Below are 13,688 nucleotides of genomic sequence, written 5' to 3'. Positions count from 1 at the left end.
CAACTGATCTTTGACCAGGGCACTAAGAATACACAATGAAGAAAAGATAGTCTCTTGAAAAAATGGTGTTGGTGGCCAAGTGTGGTGGCTCACACCTGTAATCCCAGCACTTTTGGAGGCCAAGGCAGGAGAATCACTTGCGCTTAGGAGTTTGAGACCAGCCTGGGCAACAGAGTGAGACTTCATCTCTACAAAAAATAAGAAAATTATCTGGGCATGGTGGCTCATGCCTATAGTCCCAGCTTCTCAGGAGGCTGAGGTGGGAGGATCAATGAACCCGGGAGGTCAAGGCTGCAGTAAGTCATGATTGGGCCACTGCACTTGAGCCTGAGCAACAGAATGAGACCCTGTGTCAAAGAAAAAAAATGGTGTTGGGAAACTGGATATATACATAAAACAAAATGAAACTGGACCTTCATACTACACAAAAAGTCAACTCAAGATGGGCTAAACACTTAAACATAAGACCCAAAACCATAAAACTCCTAGAAGAAACATAGGGGAAAGCACCAGGACATTGATCTTGACAATAATTTCATGGCTGTAACACCAAAAGCATAGACAACAAAAACAAACACAAACAAGTGGGACTATAACAAACTAAAAAGCTTCTGTACAACAAAGAAAATATTTAATAGCAGGAAAAGGCAACCTATGGAATGGAAGAAAATACTTGTGAATCATATATCTGAATGGGGGTAATCTCCAAAATTTTTAGGAACTCCTACAACTTAATAGCAAAAACACCCACTAAGCTGATTTTAAAATGGGCTACATACTCGAATAGACATTTATCCAAGGAAGACGTATAAATGGCCAACAATTATATGAAAAGTTGTTCAACATCACTAATCATCAGAGAAATTCAAATCAAAACCATAATGAGATATCATCTCACGCCTGCTAGGTCAAAAAGTTAAAAAACTGTGTTTGCAAGGATGTGGAGAAAATGAAGCCTTTATATCCTGTTGGTGAGAATGTAAATTGGTACAGCCATTATGGAAAACAATATGGAGTTTCCTCAAAAAAAGTTTAAAAGTGAATTACTGTATGATACAGTATTCACCCTTCTGGTATTTATCTAAAAGAATGGAAATCCAGACACTAAAGAGATATCAGCACTCCCATGTTTATTGCAGTACTATTCGCAATAGCCAAGATGCAGAAACAAGTGTCTATCAATGGATGAACGGATAAAGAAGATGAGGGGTATGTGTATGTGTGTGTACATACTGGAATATCATTTAGCCTTTGAACCTAGAGGACATTATGTTCCGTAAAATAAGCCAAACACAGAAAGACAAATAGTACATGATCTCACTTTTATGTGAAATCTAAAAAAGTTGACATAATAGAGAATAGAAGGTCATTACCAGGGGTCAGGGAGATGTTAGTCAATGGTATAAACTTGCAGTTGTAAGATGAATACATTTTGAAGACCTAATGTACAACGTGATGACTATAGTTAATAATATTGTTTTTTATACTTGAAATTTGCTAAGAGAATGGGTCTTAAGTATTCTCATCACGAAAAGCAAAATAAGTGGTAACTATGTGAGGTGATAGATGTATTAATTAGCTTGATTGTGGTAATAATTTCAAAATGTATACTTAAAACATCATGTACACCTTAAATATATACAATTTTTATTTGTCAATTTAGACCTCAATAAAGCTGGAGGGAAAAAAGCAAAGATGATTCTTATCAGGCTGGTTTAGACATGTGTCAACCCATAAATCACTCACTGTGACTAACAGGATGGACTGTGCTGATTGGCTTCAGCCTGGGTTCTTTGACAAACCCTCATAGGATTCACCCAGACTCCAAGAACTGAGAGTGGGTAGGATTAAATTCCCTAACAAAATTAGAGACAGTTGCCAGAAGAAGAGGGAATGAGTTCTGGGGACATGAACAACAAATTTGAACAAAGTCCAAATTCAAAAAAATTTTAAACAATCACGTAGCACAAGAATAAATGTTTTACCTCCTCCCATATTCTCTCCTGTGCCATCACATTCTCCCTTTCCCTCCATTTGCCAATCTTTTCCTTTCTCCTTTCTCCATCCTCAATACTTTAAAGGATTATACTCAAATATTCTAGTGGGTTTGTTAAAATACCATGCAAGTCTTTACTTCACAAACACCTTGTCTTTCCAAGTTATATATATATCAGGACACTCATGGATAAATATTCATACCCATGCCCACAATTCAGGCAGTTATACATACACACACACCCTCTGGAGTAAAAAATAACAGTAAAAAGAGCAAGTTTGTATTCTGTGTGATCATTTTCAAAAACTAAATGAATCCGATCTACAATGGTCAGACATTGATTATGTGCCATATTTTGGGTATAGGTATCTTTATCAAGATATTTTTCTAGCATTATAAAAATGTTAACTTTTAAAGAATAAACAGATAAAACATAATACCAATTAAATTCTAACTTTTAAAAATTAAACTTTTAATTTTGATTAACTTGCTGTTGTAAGAAATAATTGAGAGAGATGCCAGGGACCCTGTTTTCTGTTTCCCCTAATGGTAACATCTTGCAAAACTATAGCACCGTGTTACAATAAGGATATTTATATTCGTGCAGTCAAAATGCTGACCATTTCCATGACCATAAGGATCCCTCATATTGCCCTCTTAAAGCCATACCCACTCCCTGCTGTCCTTACCTTGCAGTTATCCCCTGGCAACCACAAATCTGTTCCGTATTTCTGTAAATGTATCATTCACAGATGTTTTTCCACATCCCTGTGAAATCACACAATATGTAATATGCTGGGATTGGCTTTTATCAGTTGGCCTACCTCTTGGAATACTCATCCCCCACCCCCAAGTTGATGCATACATCCACAGTTTCTTCCTTTTTATTTCTGTGCAGTATTCCACGATATGGATTTACCATAGCCTATTTAACCATTCACCTGTTGAAGAACATGTGGGTTGTTTTCAGTTTCGGGCCATTATGAACATAACATTAGTGTACAGGTTTATGTGAAATAAGTCTTCATTTCCCTGAGATAAAAACCCAAGAGTTCAATTGGTAGATGGTATGGTAGTTATGGTACATACATGTTTAATTCTTTAACAGACTGCCAAACTGTTTTCCAAAATGGATGTACAATTTTCCATTCCCAAAAGCAGTTTATGAGTAATCCATTTTCTATGCATCCTCACTGAAATTTGGTGTTGCCACTATTTTCTATTTTAGCCATTCTGACAAGTGTGTTATCTCATTGTAGTTTTAATTTGCATTTCCATAACAGTTCAACCATGTTGAATATCTTTTCACATGCGTATTTGCCTGGTCCCCTGCTTAGCCTTCCCTGACACTACCTTGAAGAAGGGATTGGGGCATTCCCACTCAGCTTTTGTTGGCATGGGTGGGTGTAGGAGTCACAGTCATTTCTGTGGTGTTAGGCTGGAGTAGAACAGTTACTATCTAAAAGGTTTTGGTCTCTTTAGGCTGTCCCTCTCCTGGTCCTTGGGCTAGAAGGAACAGGCTTATGTAGGGATTTTTAAAAATTGCATTCATTGGAATTTCTGGATTGCCAGCCTCTCCAGCTTTAAAGTGAGAACGTATGAAGCAAAAAGGAAACACAGTGAACTCATCATCATGCCACTCTTCTGGCCTTGAACTCCCTAGCTAGTCTCCTTCTCCTTTCCATCTTTTAGAGTTTCTTATGTAATACCCAGAATTTTTGGTTGTACTTAGTGGGAGGAATAAATTACTTCTCATCTTCTTATAAGTGGGAATCTCATAACAGTCTCATGTCTGCATATGTACTCTTTGATATGTTGATTAAATATTGATTTTAAGTATGATTCTTTTACTAGAAAAAACATTTGAAAACAAAGAAGGAAAGGAATTCTACTACAGCAAGCCACCAAAATGCCAGAGAAGGACAAGAGGTAAATCTTCACTGATCTAGTTATTAAAAGTTTTTTAAATGAATGAAAGAGAATGGCAAGTTATTTTCTCTTACACTTCTTATACCCGAATTTTCCCCCAGGAGAAGTAAAATTTTGTTCATATTATTTACTGTTTATAAAAACACAAAAGATCCTTGACAGATGAGAGGTGGGCCTTATTAAGATGCCATATTTAAATTTCATTTGTACTTTTACCTTACTCTAAAAAGTATTTGAGGAAGCTTACAAAGATGCATCCAGGGTAGCAAGAATAAAGAAATTAAGAAAAATTAAATGGGAATATAAGGGTATAAAAATAAAAATAGTGGAACTGAAAGATCAGCTTCTACCATGACAGCAGGAAGAGCTCTGCAAACCCATTCACCAGCAAAACTAGTGAAATTATCCACAACAACAACAAACAACAACAGATATTTAAAGTCTCTGAAATGGTCTGAAGGTTATACAGCAAGTGAAACAAAAATCTATTCAAGAAAGTCTACTAAAATTCATTTAAAACTGTGAGAGCCTGTGGTATTTCAATCAAGACTGCCTCTTCCCCTCCCCTCACCGGACTCCCCAGCTCAGTAAGACAGAAACTCCACACTAGTGTAGACAAGAAGTTAGGGCTCCCTCTCCCCAGAGCTACCAAAGGGCTATCCCAGGAGGGGCAGAATATCAGTATTTCTTATTCTTCCCCCAGCTGCCTGTTGCTAAGTCAGGTGAGTACCAACAAGAGATGGGGGCTGCCTTCCTCTCCCAGTCCCCATTGATGAGACAGAGGCTCTACTTCAGGTGCTCCACCACTGAGCATTCTTGGGCTGATTGCCCTTATCTTGGTTTGTAAAATGATGGTTCCACACTGGGAGAGGCAAATGGAGGAGACCTAAGGCTACTGCCTGCCCTGCACCTACAGTTCAGCTCCTAAAGCAGGGTATCCACTTGGAGGGAAGAGTGCTATTTCCGCCACCCCCAGCTCATAAGCTTATAAATTTTGCCCTGATGAAAAACTAGGTCATAAAACAGATAGCTCCTAATCTCTTCCAGAAAAAGAGAAGTTAAGCTTAAGGACAGTCTCAAAACCAGTGCAATTATGGCTTAAAAAAAAATTCTGGAGGACAAATATATTACTGGTGGAAGTTATCTTACCAGCAGCAAATCTGTACGGGTCTGCAGCAGCGTCAATTCTTGCCTTCCACTCCTGCCCTAAAACTTGCTTCAGCCTCTTTTTCTGCCTCATGCCCCGGAGTCAAATCTTAAAAAGTTAATATACCAGTTAAATTCTGCCATTTTGTTTCTTACTACGCATGCTTGAGCGCACTCCTGAGATCTCATCAGGAAGCAGCTGATCACCAGTCTCAGGTGTTTCCTATCTGTAGGAAGACTACCTTTCCCTGCTGCTGGCTGCAACCAATTACTATCTTAGAGAGACAGTTAACAACCGCCTGACCATCACCTGATGCCTGACATTCCTAGTGGGGTTTTGGTGGAGCCCTCTCCTGCCCTGCTCATGCCTTATTAGCTACCTACTGTAACAACACTGGTAGATTCATTGGAGCTACAAGCTAAATTGAATACTGACTAGTTTGCCAGAGAGAACTGGAGAAAGAGACAGCTAGGAGGAGCCTTACTGGAGTCAGAAAAAATCTTAAACACTGACCTCTGCAACTATCCTTTTGAAGAAGTCCAAATTTGATTGGATTAGTCTGAAGAGCAGAGCTGAATGTGGTCAGGGAAAGAGACAAAGAGAGCCCTGCCTTAGCACTGTCATCCCAAGTGAATGTGGATATACCTAAGTCTGTACCCCTGAGGACCAACATCAGAGGCTCAGTACTGCAGGGAGCAGAGATGGCTATAAAGGAGTGATGCTCCTTTCCCTCTGCTCTCCCTTCTAGAATTACATTATTTCAGGAATGTAATATGAATAGGAATTAAAATTTTTTTTGGTAAACAAATCCTCTCATTGATACCCGTGTTAAGTCATTTGCAGGACCCAATAACCAAAATAGGTTTTGTTAGGGGATTTTTTTAATGTATGTATTGCAAGACACATATTTATTTAGTTCTCACAAATATATCCATAGAGTGGTTTTCTTCACCTATCCAAGCTACATTTAATGTAAAATATTATAAATCCCTTTATATTAAATGCTCATGTATTTGCATCTTTCTTGATTGGAGCTTTTAAAATTGTATGAAATCATTATATTTAATGTTAGATACTTCCAAATGGAAAAATAATCTTCATTTGGTCAAATGCTTTGAGCAAGTTGCATACATTCTAAGTCTGCCCATAAGCTAACAGGAGATTGTGGCCACTTACCTTGAAATTCCTACCCGTCTTTCATAGAAAGAGTGAACAATCTCATTTTCACTCAGGTAAATGGCTGAGGACAACTTAAATTCATGCTCTTGAACTGACTATTTCTTACTTTGTTTGCTTATATCAATACATCCCTAAAATAATATTGGTAAATTATTTTTAAAATATTTCAGTTAACTTTGTTTCCCACCATGACACTCACTTGTTGATTCTGAAGACTTTCAACAAAAACAATTATAAATTACTGTGATTAGAAATTGTAGCTCATGTACATAAGATCACTGACCTGGTGATATTTTTCTGTAGGATAAGTGTAATCGTTTATTATGGCTTACAGAATCATTTCACTCAAGAGATGGGAGCCAAAAATTACAAGAGTTTATCAAATCAAGTCTTACTAATTTTCTTCAACCTGATTTCACTCCTTGTCTTGCCAATGCCTGGTGATTACATAATATCACTACTTTTAAATTTGTGTAATTTTTTCTAGAATGTTTCTTTCTTCAATAATCAAATTTTGATATTTACATTTTTCTCCCATTTTCATACTGATTTTGCCCATTTTTTTTGCTGCCAAACAATTATATACATGAAGAGGTGGGTTTGAGCTTTTAACTCCATTTCATAGTCTACTTTTATTATGGGTTGTTTTTGTTTTTGTTTTGTTTTTTGAGATGGAGTCTAGCTCTGTCGCCCAGGCTGGAGTGCAGCAGCGTGATCTCAGCTCACTGCAACCTCTGCCTCCCAGGTTCAAGCAATTCTCCTGTCTCAGCCTTCCAAGTAGCTGGGATTACAGGTGCCTGCCACCACGCCCCACTAATTTTTTTTTTTTAGTAGAAACGGGGTTTCACCATGTTGGCCAGGCTTGTCTTGAACTCCTGACCTCAAGTGATCCGCCCGCCTCAGCCTCCCTAAGTACTGGGATTACAGGTGTGCACCGTGCCCGGCCTCATCTTTTTATATATAAGCACAGTTTTGCAATCTGTTTATATATTTTACATAATTTTATATCTTTTCACCCATTTCACACTTTTATCTTCCCATATGTTTGTTCTTCTAACTTAAGTGAGATTATAAGAATACCGTTTTTTTGGTCTCTTTCTTATTACAAATAAATTCTATGTGATGTGGAAAAATTTTAAGCCTCCTTTACTGCCAAAATATAGTATCAATATTTTCTTCTACTCATTGATGCAGGAGAATAGTGTAGTGAAAAATATTAGAAGATTCTGATTTATAAGTTAATTTTGGTCATTCTAAACCTGTAAGGATGAAATGAGGAATATTTGTTAAAAATGCACAATACTATAAATCGTATAGGAAATATACCCCATTTCATGTTGATAAAATAGCATTGTTTTCCTTGATTCTACATTCCATTAGGTTTATGATAGAGGACATTTACTGCAAAGGCACAAACAATCAAATTCTGATGTGAAAGGTAATATTCTGCTTCTACCTTCTCATAAACAGTTAATTCATTTACTCATCTAGGAATTGTTGGTGCCACAACTTTGAGGCTGCCACTGTGCTTGGTGCTAGGGATATTAAATGTATATGATACCATTTCGTCCCTGCAGGACCACATCCTTTAATCAGGAAAGAAACAACAAGCCAAGTGCAGTGTCATAGACGCAATGCCAGTAGTCTGTTCAGGGTCCCCAGGGAGCACAGAGAAAGGAGTGGTTAATTACATTGAATAATAGAGAGGTCCACGTATTTGAGGGCTATCCCCAAGGTTTTGAAAGTTTGCCCCCAAAGGGAAAGGGATTTTATGTTTTAAAAACCATCTTTTTCCTCTCATTTCATAATTTAATAGAAGATGAGCCCAGGAGACAAATTAATTCATAGACTGTTCATTGGCTTCTACTGCCACCTGCTAAGTCTGATGTGAATCTTTAACTGACTCTCTAGCATCTCTGGTTTTTTTTTTTCTTTCTTAATTTCTGTCATCTTATCTTTAGTTGAGGTCCTTTGCAGGGGGAATCATATAATTTAGGCAATATTTTAATTTTATCTAAAATACTTAATTTTATGTGTGTATATATATATTTATTGTTCATTTTTATCTACCTATTTCCCAAAAGGATTTGAGGTAACTTAATTACACACACACACACAGACACACTCATATATCCATTTAGTTTATGATGTAGCAAAATAATAAAAAATATAAATGGAGATAAGAACCTAAGAACCATGCCAAGGAAAGGGGAGAATACTATTATAATTAAAATAGTTAATTCACTTAAACTTTATTTTTTCTGATAATGGTCAGCTAGGCATATTCAGCTGCTTTTTATAAGTAGCTTTTATGTATTCTTTTGTTAACATTTTAATGTCAAAAATTAAAAATAAAGATAAGCAAAAGAAAGCAAAAATTACATTTTAGAATATTTATTTTAAACGCTTTCCCATATTCATCCACACATGTTAATGAATCACATAATCATCGCATTATTTTGCAACTTACTTTTTAATTTTAAATTCCAGTATATTATAAACCTCTTCATATGTAAATAAATGGTGGCAAAGTATTCCATTCTATTAATTAAGCCATCCCCAGTGTTAAACTTACATTTTGTTTCCAATTTTTTTCCTATTGTAAACAACAATGAAAACTTTATAACTCTCTATTTGTGTGTTTTCTTAATTATTTCTTTATAACAAATTCCTAGAAAAGGAATCGCTGACCCAAAAGGTATGAACATTTTTAAATGCAACAAAAATTTGTAACATTTGAAGACTGCTTATTTTAATTTCACTGAACTAAACTGCTGTCTACAAGTTATTTACTAGCATTTGTCAGTTTGAAAAAAGATGAAAAATATGAAATGTAAATGGGCGAATTAATTATTTTCATGCTACTATGATCTTTATCATCTTCTCTAGATACAAGGCCAAATGAACCAGGTGATTATATGGTTGATTATTTCAGAAGACAGTTACCTAATCAAGGTTTGGGTGAGTAAAATAGGCACACAGACAGTAATGAGTGGTCCCCTATGATCTGAATGTTATTTTTCTCTCTAGCTCTAGAAATACACAGGGGTAACAGTAGAAATTTACTGCATGTCAATTTGCTTTCTTTTAATTTCATCCAGTCAAAACCAAAACAAAAGAATATTCATCTCATTGTCTAATCTTTTCATTCGCATCTCACCAAGTCTTAGAGCAGAGAGAGGCCTTGAGAGTGCTCTAGTCTCACCTGCTCATGACAGGCCCCAGGCTCATCCAGCCTCTGGCTGACTACACTTGGTGACAAGTACTTTACTAAACTGCAGTATAATTCATTCCATTGCTAAAGAGCTATAGCATTGAAAAAGTTTATTTTCAATAAACTCTAACAATAAAAAGTTTACAATACATGTCCTTGTAAATTTCATCCACTTCTTTTAATCTGTCCTCTCTAATAACACGAAATAGTGAAGAAACCTTAAAGGTAGATAATTTTGACTGATGCAGTTTCCCCAATTCTCCTTGAAATAATGCAATTGTAATACCTTCTCTATTGTTTAAAAAGTTGTCATTTATTTCCCTGAAACGTTCCGTGTTTCTTTCAACCATCCATAAAACACCGTGATTCAAGTCCCTTTACCATTTTATTTTACTTTTTTTTGTTGCTATTCAAGCTTAAATGAAACTGAGCACAGTATTGCAGATGTTGTCTAATGAGTGCAAAATATATCTTCATTTTTATTTGCTCCTTTATAGATACTAGGTTTCCATTAATGCGGTTTAAGATTATATTTCTTCTTTTGAAAATTATCCTAAAATATTGACATATTGGATTTCATATATTCAAACCTTTAATGTTTTATTTTCATAGTGCTACTGCTAAGTTGTATTTCCTCCATTCTCTACTTCTTCACTTGCTATTTGGTTCATTATGCTTGACCTTAAATTTATTCCTGTTAAATTTAAATTTAACCTTCTTAGATTCAGCCTTTCACGAACTATTGATCTTTATTATGTCATATTGTTATACTCTATATATATATGCATGTGTGAATACATATGTGCGTATATATACATACATGCATATGCATATACATAGATACATGTATTTGACCTCTTGTCAAAGCTTCAGACCCTGTATGTAACTATCTGCTATACATCTCCACACAGCTGTCCCACATATCCAAATTCAAATTCATCTAATTCCACACTAAATACTCTTCCTCACATATTCGCAATAACATTGATGGCAGTACTATCTCTATAACCACTCCAGCTACAAATCTGATCGGTATCCTTTTTTCTCACTTTCACTTCTGTCGCCCATATCCAGTCAACCACTGAATCCAGATGATTTTACCTCAGAATCTCTTTTTCTCTATCTTGACTACCATCATTAACTACCATCATTCTTTTCAGATTCTTATCATCATCCACTTACCAGAAGTACTACAGTTTTCTAGTCTGTCTCCCTGCCATCAATATTGTCATTCTAATTACACCCTTCATACTACCATCAAAGTGATTTACCAGAAACACAAATCCGACTATGCAACATCACCACCTAAAGCCTTTTAGTGATTCCCAGTCATCTAACAGGGGCTGGACTGACACTGCCCTAAGACTGGCACTGGCTTTTCTTTAGGCTTTCTCTTTCTCATTTTAATTTCTTTTTACACTTAATTTTAAAATAATTTCAAGAATAGTAAAAAAACCTTTCTCTGTCTATTAATCAGTCTATCTTTTTTCCCATTATCCACAAGTTGTAGCATGCTCTTGTACCCCTAAAAACCTCCACCTATATTCTCTAAGAAAAAGAACATTCTCTTACATTAAAATCAGGAAATTCAACTTGATACAACACGATTTTGTATCATATGTAATACAGTTTTGCCAAATGTCCCAATAGTGTTCTTTAGAGCAAACTTACTATCTAATTCAAGGTGTAATTCAGGATCGTGAATTGCATTGAATTATCATATTTCTTTATTTTCTTTATTTGGAACATTGGCTCAGCCTTTCTTTGTCATTCGCAACACCGTCATTTTTAAAGATTATTGGCAAATCGTCTTATAGAATATCTGGTTTTAAAATTTTCATGAACAAAAGAATTACCAAAAGAGTTTATGTAAATCTCAGCTTCTGAGTGAGTAGGTCTTTGATGTCACCCCTTAATTTGTATTGTTTATATGGGATTTCAAATAATTCTGGCATTGATGGCCTGCAGACCACACTTTGCAAGTTACCACTATGGGGGCCACAGTGAAAATTGGTTGGAGGCCAAGCAGTTGGGGCCTAGCCCATCCAAACCTTTTTCATCTTGAATAGCTTTCTTATGTAATTTTCTTTCAATAATGGTCTATTACTCAAAATTTTTTCCTTTTATTATTATTTTTAGTTGACATAATAATTGTACCAAGTCTATTTCATCCTGAATAGTTTTCTTATGCAATGTTTCTTTCAATAATGGTCTATAACTCAAAATTTTTTCCTTTTATTATTATTTTTAGTTGATGTAATAATTGTACATATGGGGTACAGTGTGATATTTTGATTCATATATGCAATGTATAATGATCAAATTGAGGTAATTAGCATCACCTCAAACAGTTATCATTTCTTTGTGTTTGGTACATTCAAAATCTGCTATCCTAGCTATTTGAAAATACATAATAAATTGTTAATTATAGTCACTCTATAGTTCTATGGAACACTAGTCCCTATTCCTCCTATGTAGCTGTAATTAGTATCTGTTAAGCAACCTTTGACTATCTTTCCACCCCCATCCCTCTGTGCTTCTATTAACCACTATTCTATACTCTACTTCTATGAAATCAACTTTTTAAGCTTCCACATATGAATGAGAACATGCAGTATTTATATTCCTGTGGCTGGCTTATTTCACTTAACATAATGTCCTCCAAGCTCATCAATGTTGCCACAAATGACAGAATTTTGTTCTTGTTTATGGTTAAATACCATTCCATTGTGTATATATACCATATTTTCTTTATCATTTCATCTGTTGATGGACACTTAAGTTGATTTCATATCTTGGCTGTTGTGAATAGTGCTGCAATGACCATGAGAGTGCAGATATCTCTTTGACATACTGATTTCATTCTTTTTGGATATATACCCAGTAGTGGGATTGCTGTATCATATGGTAGTTCTGTTTTTAGTTTTCTGGGTAACCTCCATATTATTCTCCAAATGACTGCATAAATTTGCATTCCCACCAAAATTGTGCAGGGATTCGCTTTTCTCCACATCTTCTCCAATACTTATTATCTTTTATCTTTTTGATAATAGCTATTCTAACAGATATGAGATCATATCACCTTGTGGTTTTAATTTGCATTTCTCTGATGATTAGTGCTGTTGAGCATTGTTCCATATACCTGTTGGCCGTTTGTATGTCTTCTTTTCAGAGATGTCTATTCAGCTCATTTGCCCATTTTTAAAGTAGGTTATTTTTATTTGTTTATTTTTGCTATTGAGGTAAGTTCCTTATATATTCTGGATATTAATCCCTTGTCAGATAATTTGCAAATGTTTTCTCTCATTCTGCAGGTTATCTCATCACTCTGTTGATTGCTTCCTTTGCTGTGCAAAAGATTTTCAGTTTGATAGAATTCCATTTGCCTATATTTGCTTTAGTTGCTTGGGCTTTTGAGGTCTTATCCATAAAATCTTTCATCAGACCAATGTCCTGAAGCATTTCCCTCATGTTTTCTTCTGGTAGTTTCATAGTTTGGGGTCTTACATTTAAGTTCTTAGTCCATTTTGAACTGACCTTTTTTACAGTGAGAGATAGGAGTCCAGTTTCATTTTTCTGTATTTTGATATCTAGTTCTCCTGGCACAGTTTATTGAAGAGATTATCATTCCCCTATGAATGTTCTTGGCACCTTTGTCAAATATCAGTTTTCTGTAAATAAGTAGATTTATTCTGGGGTTCTCTGTTCTGTCTCATTGGTCTGCATATCTGTTTTTATGTTTTTAACCATGCTGGTTTGATTACTATTGCCTTCATTTTGAAGTCTGGTAGTGTGATCCCTCCAGATTTATTCCTTTTGCTATTTGGGGTCTTCTGTGGTTCTGTACAAATTTTAGGATTGTTTTTTCCATTTCTGTGAAGAATGTTATTGGTATTTTGATAGGGAGTGCATTGAATCAACAGATAACTTTGGATAGTATGGATATTTTCACACTGTTAAGTCTTCCAGTCCATGAACATGGGATGTCTATTTGTATCTTCCTCAATTTTTTTCATCAGTGTTTTATAGTTTTCCTTGTAGAGATATTTCACCTCTTTGGCTAAATTTATTCCTAGGTATTATTTTTTGTAGCTATTGTAAATGGGATTGCTTTCTTGATTTCTTCTTTTGATGGTTTGTTGGTGGGGTATAGAAATACCACTGATCTTTATATGTTGGTTTTGTATCCTTCAACTTTACTAAATTTATCAGTTCAAAGGAGT

At 35.4% G+C, this 13,688-nt stretch overlaps 1 protein-coding gene across 7 annotated transcripts in view; it reads left to right on the top strand.

The window, feature by feature from the left end:
- Positions 1–13,688, top strand: part of AGBL3 (AGBL carboxypeptidase 3) — a 136,758-nt gene that overhangs the window by 78,414 nt on the left and 44,656 nt on the right. For 3 of the 7 annotated variants that reach the window (XM_050782390.1, XM_050782391.1, XM_050782392.1), the window contains 2 exons: positions 3,851–3,925; positions 9,141–9,212. In XM_050782390.1, the coding sequence (XP_050638347.1) occupies positions 3,851–3,925; positions 9,141–9,212 (147 nt within the window). Of the gene's footprint in view, positions 1–3,850; positions 3,926–7,631; positions 7,690–9,140; positions 9,213–13,688 lie in introns of all 7 variants that reach the window. The other 4 variants (XM_050782394.1, XM_050782396.1, XM_050782393.1 and 1 more) reach the window with 4 other exon arrangements.

This window comes from Macaca thibetana, chromosome 3, assembly GCF_024542745.1.
Source record: "Macaca thibetana thibetana isolate TM-01 chromosome 3, ASM2454274v1, whole genome shotgun sequence".
Lineage (NCBI taxonomy): Eukaryota > Metazoa > Chordata > Mammalia > Primates > Cercopithecidae > Macaca > Macaca thibetana.
The sequence above is the reverse complement of the archived record's forward strand: the minus strand, read 5'-3'. Positions and strand labels throughout refer to the sequence as shown.